The sequence below is a fragment of the Aquarana catesbeiana genome, linkage group LG01 (assembly GCF_042186555.1).
Source record: "Aquarana catesbeiana isolate 2022-GZ linkage group LG01, ASM4218655v1, whole genome shotgun sequence".
NCBI classification, from domain to species: domain Eukaryota; kingdom Metazoa; phylum Chordata; class Amphibia; order Anura; family Ranidae; genus Aquarana; species Aquarana catesbeiana.
Genome location: NC_133324.1, coordinates 169,968,762 through 169,987,262, shown reverse-complemented (window position 1 = coordinate 169,987,262; position 18,501 = coordinate 169,968,762). Strand labels below are relative to the sequence as shown.

Sequence of the window (18,501 nt, the reverse complement as noted above, 5' to 3'; positions counted from 1 at the left end):
TTTATCTTAAAGAGGTGATGGATATCACGGTGTCAACCAGCTGATCGATGTTCCATGCTGCACCTGAAGTCACTTATTTTGGATATTAGCCACTTAAGAACTTTGTTTGCACTTGTAGCAATAACTCTTGGTAGAGCTGCTGGTTTAAGCGGGCTTGTTACCTTCACTCTCGACACCCCTGCTTCACCGTCACCAGGTCTAGGGTTCTGTTGAGTTTACCTCTGGACGATAAAAGCACCAACACTTGAGTACGTTTTCAATGCTTTATTGAACCAAGTAATGAAGGAAGTAGCAGGAAAGAGGCAGGAGGGAAGCTACAGGGAAGCTCAAATACCTTTCTTTAGAGAACGTCCTTTAAAGTTGAATATTGTAAATCGGATGCAATCTCCTTGTGGGACACAATCTTTGCTCACCTGGATAGGCCTCTCTCACTTGCCTAGCAGCCAGTACGTAGCACGAACAAAAGTCTCTGCCACAGACTTGCTTGAAATAAATCCGTACAATCCTCTGCCACAGGATGTATTAAACTTTGCGGTGAATGTCAGACACAGTACTTGGACCTCTAAGCCAACCCGGCAGTACCATGCTATAGAACTACTTTAGGATACATCCTCCAACCGAGTCACCAGGCCCCTCTCCAGACCAGCACTCTGCATGATCCTTCCATGACGGGTCCTCCCCTGGGATCTTCTCGGTTGTCCAGCTTCTTCACTCTGGATAGACAGCTCAGGACCATTCCTCGGCTGCTGTGGTAGGCCCCAGACATGCTTCTGGGCCCACCCACGCGCCGCATCGGTGCGGGCCTCCGGAACGGAGGACCATGAGGTAGCACTCTAACGCATACCTGTCGGCCAGGAGGGCCAGCAGGTGGCTGTAAAACAAATCCCAAAACATGGCATCTGTCCCATAAATACCCTCTCCCAGAATGCAACTTGGAGGACCACCTCCACCAAGTTGTCTCCGGGACAGAGGAGCACCCATACGCTTCAACACGTTGCCCTTCCAACACTAGCCAATGGTAACAGTGACACCCACCGGCTCAGAGTAGAACCACACGCAACGTCAGCCAAGCTGGGACAGAGGCAAATCTAACTCCCCTAACAAGCAATTCACTAAATTTACCTATCAGTTGGTAGATCATAAATCTACCAGCGCTACATACTCCCCTCACTACAATAGACATTGTCCCCAACGTCTGTCCAAAAATAATGATAACTCCCAAGCCTGGGAGTAGGTATTTGAGCTTAAAACTTGGATTAGATAGAGAAGAAGGAAAGACAGTGGAAAGACATTATGAGATTAACATCTATAAAACAATATGTTCACATCCGTAAACAAAACCATCCTATGACTGTACACAACCTCACAATCTAGCTGAAAAGCCTCACAGCTTGATAGGAGATCAAATGGTTCCTGAAAAGGAAAACATGTTAAACACACACATATATACTGTACAACTTCAGGAGCAAAGCCTCATTTAAAAATGAGACTCTCTTCCCATAATCTATTATCAAAAATAATCTTTAGGAGTCCATCCCTGTATAAAATATTTTTTCACATGAAAGAAGTCCTTGGATGCAAAACACTGAGATGAATATCCAGACCTTGACCACAAAGATCTCTTTATACTGACACTAACTAACTAACTTCAAAGTTCTGTTGTCCATAGTTACCAATAAAACCGGGGATCTGGCAAGGTCAGTGTCTTTCCCAGTTTATCCACTGTGGTAATGAAATATACAACGTCATCTTTTCCAGGCCTGCAGATGACCACTTTGTCAGCATAGATGTGCCAACCGAAGTTCCAGTGCATAAAACATCCACTAAAACGTTCATCCATTTTAACAGAACATCCAGTTTTTCAGAAAGGCTTAGGCACAGACAAGTAGTCCCAAACAGCTTCACTGTACCAAAGTTCCCGGTTAACTTCAATCACTTGCATTACATCCTGAGGCACATAGGGGAACTCCAAGCCATACTCTGTAGCTACACGCTTGTTTAACATTCTCTGCAAACGTGCAAGTTTGGGCAAGGATCTGTTCTTTCCCATGCCAGGAGGCACACAGGAATCCAAGGATTTGCTCACCATAGACCCAGCCGGTGTCCGTAGTGAACTAACAACTTTCGACAAAGTCTCATTTACAGTGCTGTGTGGCTCCACACAGGGTGATGTCTTCCCAGTACTCAGGGCTGTCCATTCAGGGAAAGTCATAGTAGAGGCGATGTAACATAGTCTCAAACAGGTCATCATCACCGGAAAGATCCGACGTGGATTCTATTTCCGAATCTCCCAACTCTTCCGCTGGCAGATATTTATTTACAGTCCCAGATACATTCCCCATCAGCTGCTTACCCGTTCCTGTCGTGGACTTTGTTGGATCCGGTTCAGGTAACCTCGGGGGTAGGCCTCGGCCACGGCCGCGGGAAGCCTTCACATATCCCACCTTCCTCTGCCCAAGTACAACAGAGACAGGCGTGGTGGACTCAGAATTCAAAGCAATGTCCACTGATGAGATGGCAACAGCAGTGTCTCTCTCCGGAACATTCTCGGCAACAACAGGCAAAGTGATGGCCTGCTGCTCTCTCTCTGTAGTAATAGCTTCTACTGAGGCGATGCCTGTTGCCCAATCCATCCGATAAGCACGGGGCGACATGGTAGGCTGCTCCACCAAACAAATACTCTCCACATTGCGGACATCGACCAAATGGACGGAGATGTACAGCCAGTCCTTCACATCTATGGCAAATTATGCCCAGTCCCTCAATATCTCCTGAGGTATACAGAACAAACCTTCCCTGCGGCTTCAGACGAACACCAGTATCTGTAAGCAGGGCTCCGGTCAGCACAGTATTCAACGCGGTGCTTGCAGGGAACATTCTTGGTCCCATAATTGGCTGCATCGCTGAAAAAGACATGGCCACACTCTGATCTTCTCAGCACGATCACAAGGCCTCTCTTCTTCTCTGGCGCCAAACACATACACGCGTCCCATGCGGTATCAAGTAGGGTAGGCTCCTCCCACTTGTTCTTCTGATCACGTAGCTCCCGGGCTTTTACTGGCGCCCGCTGCCTACGCATTCAGAAATAAAGTCCTGCAACTTTTAACCTCTTCTCTTCCTGAAAAATTTGACAAAGTCCAGCTTTCACCATAAACTCCCGGTGAAACACCTCTCTGGGTTGCGTGAATTGATGGTCAACAAATCCCGGGCGACGCCCCCACATGTAGCAATAACTCTCGGTGGAGCTGCTGGTTTAAGCGGGCTTGTTACCTTCACTCTCGACACCCCTGCTTCACCGGCACCGGGTCTAGGGTTCCATTGAGTTTACCTCTGGACGATAAAAGCACCAACACTTGAGTACGTTTTCAATGCTTTATTGAACCAAGTAGCGAAGGAAGTAGCAGGAAAGAGGCAGGAGGGAAGCTACAGGGAAGCTCAAATACCTTTCTTTAGGATTCTTGAGAACGTCCTTTAAAGTTGAATATTGTAATCGGATGCAATCCCCTTGTGGGACATAATCTTTGCTCGCCTGGATATGCCTCTCTCACTTGCCTAGCAGCCAGTACGTAGCACGAACAAAAGTCTCTGCCACAGACTTGAAATAAATACGTAAAATCCTCTGCCACAGGATTTATTAAACTTTGCGGTGAATGTCAGACACACAGTACTTGGACCTCTAAGCCAACCTGGCAGTACTATGCTATAGAACTACTTTAGGATACATCCTCCAACCGAGTCACCAGGCCCCTCTCCAGACCAGCACTCTGCATGATCCTTCTATCACGGGTCCTCCCCTGGGATCTTCTCGGTTGTCCAGCTTCTTCACTCTGGATAGACAGCTCAGGACCATTCCTCGGCTGCTGTGGTAGGCCCCAGACATTCTTCTGGGCCCACCCACTCGACGAAGCGGCGTGGACCTCCGGAACGGAGGACCACGAGGTAGCACTCTAACGCATACCTGTCGGCCAGGAGGGCCAGCAGGTGGCTGTAAAACAAACCCCAAAACATGGCGTCTGTCCCATAAATACCCTCTCCCAGAATGCAACTCGGGAGGACCACCTCCACCGAGTTGTCTCCGGGACAGAGGAGCACCCATACGCTTCGACACGTTGCCCTTCCAACACTAGCCAATGGTAACAGCGACACCCACCGGCTCAGTGTGGAACCACACGCAACGTCAGCCAAGCTGGAACAGAGGCAAATCTAACTCCCCCAACGAGCAATTCACTAAATTTACCTATCAGTTGGTAGATCATAAATCTACCAGCGCTACACACTCATATTGCACTTTTTTAGCATTTACTGCGTTTCATTTTTTCCTATATACATTTTTGTCTATTATATATTGCACAGGATTTCACAGGATTGCACATTTGGAAGTTTTTTGTTCATTCCCTTTTTTGCACTTAATCGCATATTCGCTAATTACTGTATTGCACATTTGCACAATATTACGTATTATTAGTATTGCATTGCACTTTTGTGTAATACTTTTTGTCTGCACTATTTGATATGGGATATCTGTATTCCTTACACTAACCCAGCACTACATTTTTGCATTTTTTTTAGGAAAAAAATTGTCTTTAATACCATCAACATCCATATTTCTTGCCATTATCCATCATTACCTACTAATGATTCTGATGTTACAACTGTTTAATGTTATGATTAATATTAATACCGCAAGCATCAATAAGTGTAAGTACTGTGTTGTCATCAGTCCTGTCTGGTTTTAGTTTCAGGACACAGACCAGTTCAAGCAGAAACCACTTGTGTTAGTTAATTAATGAAGACTAATATAACAGGATGCAGAAAAATTATGCAAGTAGAGCAATATCTTTATATTCCTAAACTCACCCCACACATTGCAATCTGGTTGTACAATATCCTTTAGATCAACTAAAAATTATGTAGTGCAAGGATCTGCCTGATTGGATACAGACTGATTGGATAGTTTAGGTGAATCTAAAGTTGATTGCACAGAGATTGCATGATCAAATTGTAACGTGTATGGTGACCCTGACTGTTTTACAAGCATGATTTGTTGGTATGTTTGGCAATTCAGGTTATACAGTTTTTACATGTACTTACTGTTAATCTAACTTCTGTACGTCTTTGAGGCACTAGGTGTTGTAGAGGAGCTCTGACTGGTAGGCTAGGAAAAAAAATCCTCATATTATTCAATGTGACGGACAACATTCAGCTACGACTTTGCACACGCTTATTTACCAAACGGAGTATTATTATTTATCCGGAAACAAAGGGGCGGGGGGATTTACTAAAACTGAAGAGTGCAAAATCTGGTGCAGCTGTACATAGAACCCAATCGGCTTCCAGGTTTTATTGTCAAAGCTTAGTTGAACAAGCTGAAGTTAGAAGCTGATTGGCTACCATGTACAGCTGCACCGATTAGGAGTGCTCCAGTTTTAGTAAATCTCCCCCTAAGCTATAAAGCCCGATTCACACCCAGCACATTTTACAAAAACGCAGTACAGTCCATTTAACACGGTGTCCTATGGGACACGTTCGCATCTATGTATTTTTCAGCCACTGCATTTTTGGAAAGGGTCAAGGATTTTTTACTTTTTTTTTTTTTTTTTTTAAACACAACACAGAAAGTTTTTGGTTCAATAGATTTGAATGGACATGCTGCAGAAATGCATGTAGTGCATTTTTGATGCATTTTGCGTTTTTTAATCCGCCCAACAAAAACATCTCCCCTTAAAAAAATAAAATAAAAAAAGCACAAAAAACGTAAAATGTATAAAACATGCGGAAAAAGCATTGCAGGAACGGATCAAAACGCAAACTGCATAGATGTGAACCAGCACTAAGGGAGATTCAGAGAGGACTTATTTAGTGTGGCCTTGTCTATGCAGCAACTGCATCTCTCCACAGAAATAAGTAATTTCATTTGATCTGAAATGAAATGTATCACTGCATGAGTGCAAATACGGTAACTGGTTTATGTAAAAGTTAAATTATACAGCCATATGGACTGTATGTGATCTCCTTACTTATCATAAAGCACAGAACATTACTCAACATAGGTTTTCATACCTTTGAGGCATCTGGTGTCTTCTCTGCAGTCTTTGACACCGGTGTGCTAGAGGTGCATGTTCCAGTCTTGTCCTGGTTAATACACAACATTATGTGAATATTCTCCTATATTATGAGTATACAAGGCACCTGAGAGCTTGCTGTGTAGGATATAAATATGAAATATTTTTTGAGTTTGTCCAACTTTGTGAAATTAGGCAGACTAAGGCCCACTTTTTGGCACATGACTTTGGAAAGCAGACATAACATTACAGTATAGAGAATGTATTTCCTATTTTTGGTCCAGTGTATGTTCAGCCTCCTAAAATATCTATGGTGTCCAAAAATGATTTAGCTCTTGCATTCTGACATCTGTACACAAAAGTGGATGGTGTCTATGAGGTTATTTTTCTAGAAGAATAGAGGCAGTTTGAAAAACAAATGTAAAGAAAAAAAAAATGTTTTGCTTGGACATGATTTGTTGAATTGAACACAGATTCACTAATTAAACTCCATGAACATTCACTCTGCTAAGTAAACAGACCCCCCCCCCCCCCCCCCCCCGGGCTTTGTAAATAAACCTCCCTGTGTGTAGGCTATCCACAGAAAACAATACACAGCTGGAGACAAACCGCCATAGCAACAAGCATAATGTTAACATTTTGCACTAGGCGCACGGATTATGTACCTTGTTCAGTTGCTGTTATAAACCAAGAAATCAATCCACCATATACAGCAGGTAAAATAAGTTTTGAACACGTCACCATTTTTCTAGGTAAATAGATTTTTTAAGGTGCGATTGACCTGAAATTTTCACCACATGTCAATAACAACCCATGCAATCCATGCATACAAAGAAACCATAAAAAATAAGTTCAGAAATGAAGTTATGCGTAATAAAATGGAAAAAGGGAAAAAAGTATTGAACACATGAAGAAAGGGAGGTGAAAAAAGGCATGGAAAGCTAAGACACCAGCTGAAATCTAGAAACAAGAAACATCTCATGATGGGTAAAAGTAAAGAGCTCTGTCAAGACCTTCGCAACCTTATTGTTGCAAAACATACTGATGGCATTGATTACAGAAGGATTTCTAAACTTCCTGAATGTCCCTTTAAGCACTGTTGGGGCCAAAATCCAGAAGTGAAAAGAACAAAATTTCACTATAAACCGGCCACGACCAGGTGCTCCTTGCAAGATTTCTCACAGATGAGTGAAAGGAATCATCAGAAGAGTTGTCCAAGAGCCATGGGCCACTTGTGGAGAGCTTCAGAAAGACCTGGAATTAGTGGGTACAATTGTTTCAAAGAAAACAATAAGTAGTCCACTCAACCACCATGATCTGTATGCACGTTCACCATGCAAGACTCAAAAAGAAAAACTTGAAGCTTGTTTAAAGTTTGCTGCGCAACATTTAGACAAGCCTGTGAAATACTGGGAGAATATAGTCTGGTCAGATGAGACCAAAATTTAACTCTTTGGATGCCATAATACACACCCTGTTTGGAGGTCAAATGGTACTGGACATCACCCCAAAATGGGGACATCATGGTGTGGGGCTGTTTTTCAGCATACGATACTGGTAAACTTCACATCATTGAAGGAAGGATGAAAGGAAAAATGTACCAAGACATTCTAAAAATCTGCTGCCATCTACCAGAATGATGAAGATGAAACGAGAGTGGACATTTCAGTAAGACAATGATCCCAAACAATAAGCCAGGAAAACTCTCAATTGGTTTTAACCCTTTCATGACTAAGCCTATTTTTGAAATTTGGTGTTTACAAGTTAAAATCCGTATTTTTTGCTAGAAAATTACTTAGAACCCCCAAACATTATATATATTTTTTTAGCAGAGAATCTAGAGAATAAAATGACGATTGTTGCAATATTTTTTATCACGCGGTATTTTAAACGCAAATTTTTGGAAAAGGGACACTTTCATGAATTTTAAAAAATCCAAACAGTAAAGTTACCCCAATTTTTTTGTATAATGTGAAAGATGATGTTACGCCGAGTAAATAGATACCAAACATGTCACCCTTTATAATTGCACGCACTCGTGGAATGGCGACGAACTACGGTACCTTTGAATTTCCATAGGCGACGTTTTAAAAAATTTTTACGGTTACCAGGTTTGAGCTACAGAGGAGGTCTAGGGCTAGAATTATTGCTCTCGCTCTGACGATCGCGGCGATACCTCACATGTGTGGTTTGAACACCGTTTACATATGCGGGCGCGACTTCCGTATGCGTTTTCTTCGCTGCGCGAGCTCGCGGGGACAGGGGCACTTTAAAAAAATTTTTTTTTATTTTTTTTATTTATTTTATTTATTTTTGTACTTTATAAATTGTGTTTAAATTTTTTTTTTTTTTTTTTTTTTTTACTTTTATTGCTGTCACAAGCAATGTAAACATCCCTTGTGACAGTAATATGTGGTGACAGGTACTCTTTATGGAGGGATGGGGGGTCTAAAAGACCCCCCATCCCTCCTTTACACTTCAAAGTATTCAGATCGCCGAAAACGGCGATTCTGAATACTGTGTACTTTTTTAAATTCGGCGCCATTGGCAGCCGAGTAAACGGGAAGTGACGTCATGACGTCGCTTCCGCATTTACAAGAAGAAGGCTGGAACGAAGCCGCTCGCAGCTTCGTTCCAGTCCGCCCCCAGCCGCCGAAGGCAGCGGAACGGACACCGGGCCTCCCGATCGCACGGGAGGCCCGGAAACAGCGGCGGGAGGCGGCGGGAGGGGGGGGATGTCCCCTCCCGCTCCTCCGGTATAACAGCCGAGTGGCTTTTAGCCGCATCGGTTGTTATACTCGGGTAGCCGATCGCCCGCTGAAAACAACGGTACCGGGATGATGCCTGCAGCTGCGGGCATCATCCCGGTATAACCCCGGAAAGCCGAGGCCGCATATATGCGAAGAAAATAAAGCTGCTAGAATGGCCCAGCCAATCATCTGACTTGAATCCAATAGAAAATCTATGGAAAGAACTAAAGATCAGAGTTCATAGAAGAGGTCCACAGAACGTTCAAGATTTGAAAACTGTGTGGAAGAATGGGCCAAAATCACACCTGAGCAATGCATGCAACTAGTTTCTCCATACAGGAGGAGTCTTGAAGCAGTCATTACCAATAAAGGATTTTGTATGAAGTATTAAATACATTTCACTTAGCGTGTTCCATACTTATTTTCCTGTATCATTCCATGTTATTACACGTAACTTCATTTCTAAACTTATTTTCTTTGGTGTCTTTTTATGTATAGATTGCATGGCTTGTTACCAACGTGTGGTGAAAATTTCTGCTCGATAGTGCCTTTAGAAATATATTTACCTAGAAAAATGGTGACTTGTTCAATACTTATTTTACCCACTGTATATAGCAGTGTATGATGTAAATAAGTCTTTCGCATTAATCAAATTAACTATCCATCTATTAACCTCTACGCCAATGGTGGTAAATGTACTTCAAATTTGAGGTAGGGAGCCCCAAGTGCGAGCCCTGACAACACCAAAGAGCCACACATAATATTCAGCTAATGCAATTCGAAAGAAGCACCAGGAGATGATTAGAGACTACAGATATGTTATAAGGGATAGGTCATAGAAAGATTACACAAGACTGCCAGAGATCACTGCTTTTACATTCCCTTCACAAACCAGTGATTTTACAACATTCGTGTTCCCTACAGCCTCCTTAAAAATGACCACATTTGACATTTCCCTAAACAGTATAAGCAAATCAGAGGAGAAAAAAGAAAAAAAAGAAAAAAAAAAAAAAAAAGAGAAGAAAAATGGACAGCATCTAAAAAAATAAAATTGCGTGCAAAAAATAAAACTACTAAAAGCCAATATGAAGAATATTTTTTCTTCACTGGCTTGAGTAAGCAACAAAACTTTTCAGGGGTCCCAAGGACCGCCCATTGAATACCAAAAGGTTGCAAGTATGGCAACATGGCTATATGTTATAATGTTTGTAGATGTTATTTGATTTGTTTATTGATTTATTTGATTTATATTTCATGAAATTATTTACAGCATTTTTCATATATTTGACAAGCATAGCTGAATATTTCACTGACCTTTGTGGCTTCTGCGGTCTTTCCTGCGGTTTGGGAAACTGGTGTGCTGGAAGCACTCTTCTCTGTCTTGTCCTAGTTCAGACATCATTGTTAATATACATGTATGTTACTATTGTAAGGGTTGAATGCTATTCTGTCATTTGTATAATAGATTCTGGTTTCTATAATGAATACCTTTGAAGAACTCTTTGCTTTGTCAGCTGAGCCGGTATCACAAAGGGAGAAACCACCAGACAGAGCATCAATGGCTGCATCATCACTCAGGGAAGCCTTCAAGGGATAACATACAAGTTCATATGGCAGTCTGGAAAACCTTTACAGCTTGAACTACAGTATATGAGCATTCTAATGTAAAACTACACAAGGTCACCTATGGATTCCTTAAAAATCTGCAAAGCATGCATACAAAGACACTTTGGGATCTGCAATAACATAATACATGATGCATTTTGCTGTATTGACTTGCTGCAGGTAGAATACATTTGCCATTGGTTACCATATCCCCAATGTTGTTGCTGCCAGAAAGAATAATGTTTTTTTTTTTATATTTCACACCTAGCAAAAACCTCAGCTTATATTTGACATATACCTACTTCAGCATCTACCAAAAAACTGAAACATCGATTTGGACCCCCTTTAGGTTTGGGTGACACCCTGCTTTTTCAAGATGATAACCCAGCACAAATGAATGACACAGCCCCCTTATTTTAGGAAATGAACATGGAAATTCTTTCATTTTCAGGTCTGAGTTGGAGCTGCTAGGACTCTGAGGACTTGATAACTAGATATTATACATTTCACAATTCCAATGTTAAACATACTATGGAACCTAAACTCTGTTCGTCATTAGTGTATCTTTAGGCTCACATTTCATTTAGAATGGATGGAGTCTGCACTATATGGCCAAAGATTTGTGGATATCTAACCATAAAATCTACTTTAGATTCCAAAAAATGTGTGCAGTCTCAATGATTAAACCCACTAGGGGGCAAAACGTGTCTGAGGGACCTCTCCTGTGGGCAGATAGAGCTGAATCCATCTTACATTATTGGTTTTGTTTTGGTCACAGTGAGTTGATGTCATTTGTGCGAACGGTTGTCATTTTTCTGTAGAAAATTAGACATCTTCCTTTTTATAATTAAAAACTGCATGATCACAGCTCAGAGCCTTTCAGACTCCATACTAATGGAATCATGAGATGCCTGGCCATTGTGTACCATGCTTTACGTTTATCAGTGAAACCAATTCTATTAATTATATGTTAACACTTATTTCACACCCCTTGAGTCATATTTGTACATGTCTATGTGCTGTTTATAATGTTAGTTCGATTTTAATTGCATTTTGATAGATTTTGTAGAGGTTTTCTGCTGGACTGGGGTACAATAATCATGTGCTGGAAATCAATTTTTTTGATTTAGGCCGGTTATATAATTGATCTTGGTTCCATAAAATTCTTATTTTTTTTAATGTGTTTTGTTGATCGGTAAGCAATATATTCTACCTATGTCCTTTAAATGTGTATTAATATTATGAGGTTTATTTTATGTCAAGTGTTTTATTGTGAGCATAGAGCTGTATATATTGGTTGAGGAACTGTACATTTACAACTTTGTCACTTTTGATTAATAATGGACTATGGTTAGGAAGGGCCCCAAAAATGTAAATGGTGGAAAAACACAGATTTCATTTTTACCTTTGGCTTCACCTCTTCTGGTTTTGCAGGTTTACCCTGTATTTAGGAAATACATAAGAGTGTTATTAATGTGATACATACTCACATAAAGATACAGAACCTTTTGACCAGTGTACACAATTACCTGATCTTTACCATCCAAAAGGTGCCTATATTCAGGAGGGATTGTGTCATCTCTGTCTCCAAGCCGGTCAATGTGCTCCTTTTTGGCTTTTTCCTAATGAAGAGCAAACAAAATTAAAAGAGCTGACTTGTAAACCTCAGTCATGAAATTTGAACTAAGCACATATCTGTAGTGTTTACTTGTCACTCTCCAAAGCTCTAAGTGTTGTCTCACTTCTGAGAAGTTTTCCTAACACATGAGATAAATTTGTGACAGGGAGGGAGCTTCACATAGTTTGTCTAGTCAGAACAGCTCTGTATCCTTCCTTCAGTCCTGTGCCATGTCTAAATGGGGGTGTGTCCTTTTCCTCCAATCAGCTCTCACACACCAACTGGAGCTCTCCACCCCCTCCTCTGTTAAACTAACAGATGAAGAAGGATTTTATCACAATTCTGCACTTAATGGCTGTAGAGAGAAGACTGTAGATGAACAAGTAAACTTATGTAGGAGGATTTGTTTCATCTATGAGTATCATCTGAGGCCAGTCATTTCACTGGGTAAATGAGAGGGTTTGCAACCACTTTAAATTATCTCAGCTACAGAGAAACATAGAAAAGTTACGGCAGAAAAAAAAAAAAAGAAGACCTAGTAATGGAATCTGCCCGTTTTTTTTATTTTTATTTCTTTATGCATGCATTTTTTTTTTGTAAACTTTTTGTTCGAGTATAGATCTATGTTTGTCCCAAGCATGTTTGAAGCCATTTACTGTTGACTGGCTCACTACCTTTGCTGGAAATGTATTCCAAGCATCAAGTACCCTTTCAGTAAAATACTACTTTCTATGATTAGCTTTGAACTTTCTTTCAGTTAGTTTGTGGTCATAGAACAGTGTTCTTGATTTTGGTTTCATATTAAATAAAATGCCCTCCTGAACCTTATTCACCCCCTTCATGTATTTAAAGGTTTCAAATCGTGTCTCCTCTTTCCATTCTTTCCTCCAGACTGTACATATTAAAGCAGTTGTTACCCAAAAAAAAAAAATTGATCCTGTTCCTTTAAAGCATGTTATGCAGCACAGTGCTACCTGGCTAATCCTGCCTGGTGCTGCCCTCCCCTCTGTAAACTGACCACATTGATCATGGCTGCTGAGCCCTGACACCATGGTCAGTTTACGTGCCTCAGTCATCCGCTGCTCTCCTCTGTCCTCTTTTCCCCCCACTCCCCTCCCTACCTGTCAGCTAGTGTCAGTGCCCGCCCCTCCCCTCCTGCTGCTAAAATAACTTGGTTATTTTCATTAAAATTCCATGTTAGATAACGTTATGTGTATGTGCCTTAAAAAAAAAAAATGCAGTTCTTAACTTATTTCAGAGCGCATTTCGGCGCTCACGTGACCACCCGCCGCTCTCCTCCTCCCGGCTGACGCCAGCGGAGGATTCTCAGCCCCTCCCACTATAAGTGTCAGATCGGGAGAGGAAAGCGGTGTGCAGTCACGTGAGCACCAAACTGCGCTCTGAAATAAGGTTAAAAAAAAGCACATACACTGGGGCACATAACGTGGTCAAACACAGGATTGTATGAAGAGAACAAAGTGGCTTTACAACCACTTTAAGTTCCTGAAGTCTCTCTCGATATGTTTTATCCCTCAGATTTTCACCATTTTGTTACCCATCTCTGGACTCGTTCTATCCTATCAATATGTTTTCTTAAGTGAGGTCTCTACAACTGGACACAGTATTCTGGACCTATAGGCGAATCAGGGCCTTATTTCTTCCTGCTGCCATCACTCTAGAGATGCATTCTAGAATTCAATTTGCTTTTCCCACGGCCTTAGTTACACTGGGATTTACTAAGACTGGAGAGTGCAATATCAGGGTCCCTTCTGCATAGAAACCAATCAGCTTTTATTGCCAAGTTCAAGGGCTCATGCACAAAGGAGGTTTTAAAAATGACAGCGCTACAGCAGCACTAAAAATGCCTGTTTTTTCACGTTTAGCCACATTTTCCCGCATTTTTGGGCGTTAGCGTTTTTCATTAAAAACACTCATAAATGTAAACACGTCAAACATTTTCTGGCGGTTTTAGTTTTTACAGTTCGTTTTTACTGCTCCTGGAAACACAGAGCCTTGTGGTACCCCACTAGTGACTGGTCTCTGTTCTGAATGAACCCCATTTACAACCACAATCTGGTATCTATCCTTTAGCCAACTGCATATCCACTGAACCACCCAAGGGTTAAGTCCTAGCTTGTACAACTTTTGTATTAGATCATCATGTGGAACTGCATCAAATGCCTTGCTGAAATCAAGATATGCTATGACCACAGCACCAGCCTGGTCCAAAACACTGGTAAAATAATCAAAAAATTCAATCAGATTAGTCTGATATGATCTGCCCTCAGTAAAGCCAAGCTGCTTTTGGTCCAGCGAGTTGTGTATTTTTAAGTGATCAACTATCCTTTTCAGGAATGATTTTGACTAGAAATGTTAAACTCATTGGCCTGTAAAACACCAGGTTACTACACATATTCTACAAAGTATGACAAACTACATCAAGAAACCCACAGCTATCTAATCTGTTTGACAGAATAAATGCAGGTTAAAGATGCAGGGAGAATAAAGTGGATTAAAGCGGACCTTCCGTCATTTTTTAAAATCTTCTGCCCTTGTGGTTTTAACTTTGAACAGTAAAACATTTTTTTTTTCTGCAGTATATACCTTATAAAAAGCCTAGACTTATGACATCATGCACAGCTTTCTCTCTCACTCTCCTGAGAGTTTGCCAGGAAAGGAGGGGGGATGAGACATACGAGGGCCAATGAGAGCTGCAGAGCTGGACATAGTCTTTGTTTTGCTCAAAAGTTGATTTATTTCAATCACACAGTATACAAATACTTTAGCTGCATGAATGATCTGTTCTGTAAGGATGGGCTAGTGTTGTGGCTTTCAAGTACTAACCTTAACTAAGTCTACTACAGGCTTCTTCTCATCAGGATCTTCTATTCTTGTTCCCAGAGAACCAGAGAGTAGATCTAATGCATCATCGGGTATCTGAACATTCTTGGAAAACAGGAAATGTGTTAAAGATAACTCATTTTCTATTACATGTTTCCCTCAATGTCCCCCTAACAGACATCTTCTTGTTTTATATGGTATAACAAGCCTAATATATACAGTAGTGCAAAGCGCAATAGTGTTGTACAAAAAAAGTCAACTAAATTTTACAGTACTGAAGTTAAATAAATTGTATATACTTTGAAATAAATGACTCTATGGTATTAGGTTTTATCTGTGTGCGATACACAATCTGTTCTGGATGTTCATAGACACAGAACCTGATTAAAGTGATTCTAAAGCTGGCTACAGATGGGCTCAATTTTTTACATTCAACTGGTCTCAGTTGATCGAATAAACACTGTCCCAATTCCATCATCCAAACTTTCGAGGGGGATGAGGGAATCCTCCCTCTTGTGACATTGTGGGGAGACTTCCCAGCCAGAAGTTTCCAGCAGGGCTGTTGTACAGAAGTCAGTCGGAAGATCGACTTCTGTACAACCACAGCCCTCATACATGGATAGAAATTCGGATGGTCTCTGATGATCAACTATTTGCAACTTAAAGCGGTTGTATACCCTCAGAAAAAAAAAAGTAAAAAAAAGAAAAACCCTGTAAGGCAAAAGGCATAATGAGCTTTTATGCACTGCATAGGGAGCCGAGGGAGCTGACATTTTGCCCTCGGCGTGTCTTCCGGGTTCGCGGCTCCGGCGCTGTGAGTGGCCAGAGCCGTGATGATATCACTCCCGCACATGCTTCTTCCCGGCAAGGTCGGACAGCATCTGCAGGACATCCACAGAGCATGTGCCGCTGGCGTCAGCATGCAAAGTCAATATCTTTTAAGCTGTACAGATTTAGGAAATATTCATTTTACCTACAGGTAAGCCTTATTATAGGCTAACCTGTAGGTAAAAATTTAAAAAGTGGGTATACAACCACTTTAACACTAATTACCAAAGAACTGTTTAGTAAACCTGGCCCAAAACTGTACTATTACATAAGCTATGTGGCCCATCTATGGAGCACTATACTATTGTGTCTAATGGTGTTCCAGTGTGCCATGAAAAGATAACTAAATAGGAACTCACAGAGTCAGATGGCTTTTTATCTCCAGATTGTGCAGATGGTGGCTTTGGAGCACTGGACTGCACAGATGAAACTTTAGAACAGGATACAATCTCTTCAGACCCAGATTTCTGAGATGGTTTCTAAAAAGAAATATACGGTATGTATAAACACACAGTTTAGCATAGCGGTCTTCCTTTAGTTACATCTCTGGCATAAAAAGATAGCTGTGTGCAGAAAAATATCCCACATTACATATGTCTGTTAATATAATAATCAAGTCTTTTATGGATGCCTGGCTCCTAGTACTTTACTGTTTTTGTATTGTCAGATTCAGTACTTACATCTCTACCAAGGTGTACATTTATGAGAGGGACAAAGAAATCTTGTAGACCGGTGAGCATAGAACATACCTCTGATGACTTTAGTGGAGGACATTGAGAAACAGCAGGAGAGGTGACAAACCCTTCATCCAAAGCATCCAGCAGATCATCCTCGCTCATCGCCTGCATGTTTACAGAAATAAAACAGCAAATGAACGGAGAATCACCTTTAAAATGCTTTAGCAAATGATCAGGAGAGAGCTGATGCATGCTATGTGATAGGAGCTGAAACATGAGACTACAGCACAGAATACACGTGAAACTAAATCCGCTGTCCCATGCCAGACAAAAGCTTATACCTAGCAACACACTGAAAACAAATGCCTACCCAGAGAAGACCATATGATACACTCTCTCAGTATAAAGAAGACCTGAGCACAATTACCCAATGCAGATAAAACTTTTCTCTGTACAATTAAAGAAAAAAAAAATATATACACGTTTTATCTGGGTACTCCGGTTTCCTCCTACACTCCGAAGACATGCAGGTAGGTTAAATGGCTCCTGTCTAAATCAGCCCTAGTATGAATGTGAGCTTAGTTTGTAAGCTCCTTGGAGGCAGGGACTGATGTGAATGTACAGTGTGTAAAAGCGCTGTGTAAACTGTTAGCTCTGTAATAAATATATAGGCATTTCAAAATATGAATATACCTGAGGCTTTTCTTCAGGTTTTGGCAAAAGAGGCTTCCCGTCTTTATCCTGCAATCAGAAGTCAGTGTAGAAGCAATAAATGCACGGGTAACACACAATTTGACATACACAATAGACAGATCAGCAAAAGAACTAGAGCATAAGTAGTACACAGCCACAGTTAAAGCAATAATAAACCCAAAAACAAAAATGCAATAAATTGCAGCTTACAAATTCTTAAATGTGGCAGCTGCATTCGTTTTTATAGCCCATTTTCTTTTCCACTTAGTGACTCGGGCCACACACTTCCTGTATTACCACTCCACTGTGGATGGAGGAACAACAGAATCACCTTTGGACAGCAGCATTCTCAATCTGGGGGGGGGAGTGCTAGATGAACTAGCAAGTTTTGAGCACCCTTCTTATGCCCAGTACACACGGTCGGACTTTGTTCGGACATTCCGACAACAAAATCCTAGGATTTTTTCCGACAGATGTTGGCTCAAACTTGTCTTGCATACACACGGTCACACAAAGTTGTCGGAAAATCCGATCATTCTGAACGCGGTGACGTAAAACACGTACGTCGGGACTATAAACGGGGCAGTGGCCAATAGCTTTCATCTCTTTATTTATTCTGAGCATGCGTGGCACGTTGTCCGTCGGATTTGTGTACACACGATCGGAATTTCTGACAACGGATTTTGTTGTCGGAAAATTTTATATCCTGCTCTCAAACTTTGTGTGTCGGAAAATCCGATGGAAAATGTGTGATGGAGCCTACACACGGTCGTAATTTCCGACAACAAGGTCCTATCACACATTTTCCGTCGGAAAATCCGACCGTGTTTACGGGGCATTAGTGTTAAATGGTTTGTCACAGCCCTCTAACCGCCACTTTTTTCTGGACAGTTTGGTCTGTTAGGAGAGAAATGAAAATAAAAAGGGGAAAAAAAAAAAGACTAAAAAAAAAAAAAAAAAAAATGAATGCAGCCACCACATCCAAGGATGAATAAGCTACAATACATTACATTGTTGCTTTTGGGTTTAGATACAATTTAATGGTCTACCTTAACTTCCTTTAGTCTGTAGTCAGGAGGTATTGTCTTTTCATCTTCTCCTAGTTTATCTTTCTTCTCTTTGCCCGTTTGCTCCTAGGAGAAAAGAAAAAAAAAAACCTTCCTTTTATTATTAGTAGACAATCAAGTATGAAATATAATTCACAATTAGGTTTATCATAAGAGTCTGATCATTTAAGTAACCAATTTAAAGTCTAGTTATGGACTATTGGTTTCTTCTGTCTTAAATCCTTCTCCCTGCATGTCAGCATTCATGTACACAGAGTTGCGCATTATGTTAAAACATTACTCCACAGCCCCCTTCTAAACATTACAAAGCAGGGTGAGCTTGGTAATTCTTTATTTTCTTCAACAAGGCTAGAATACAGT

At 41.0% G+C, this 18,501-nt stretch overlaps 1 protein-coding gene across 16 annotated transcripts in view; it reads right to left on the bottom strand.

The window, feature by feature from the left end:
- CAST (calpastatin) overlaps positions 1–18,501 on the bottom strand; it is a 264,338-nt gene that overhangs the window by 3,204 nt on the left and 242,633 nt on the right. For 15 of the 16 annotated variants that reach the window (XM_073624543.1, XM_073624542.1, XM_073624550.1 and 12 more), the window contains 11 exons: positions 18,124–18,207; positions 17,075–17,122; positions 16,454–16,546; positions 16,064–16,183; positions 14,880–14,981; positions 11,947–12,039; positions 11,823–11,858; positions 10,301–10,396; positions 10,127–10,198; positions 6,061–6,132; positions 5,092–5,155 (listed from right to left, as the gene is read on the bottom strand). In XM_073624543.1, the coding sequence (XP_073480644.1) occupies positions 5,099–5,155; positions 6,061–6,132; positions 10,127–10,198; positions 10,301–10,396; positions 11,823–11,858; positions 11,947–12,039; positions 14,880–14,981; positions 16,064–16,183; positions 16,454–16,546; positions 17,075–17,122; positions 18,124–18,207 (873 nt within the window). In that variant the 3' untranslated portion in view covers positions 5,092–5,098. The remainder of the gene's footprint in view (positions 1–5,091; positions 5,156–6,060; positions 6,133–10,126; positions 10,199–10,300; positions 10,397–11,822; positions 11,859–11,946; positions 12,040–14,879; positions 14,982–16,063; positions 16,184–16,453; positions 16,547–17,074; positions 17,123–18,123; positions 18,208–18,501) is intronic. The other variant, XM_073624545.1, reaches the window with a different exon arrangement.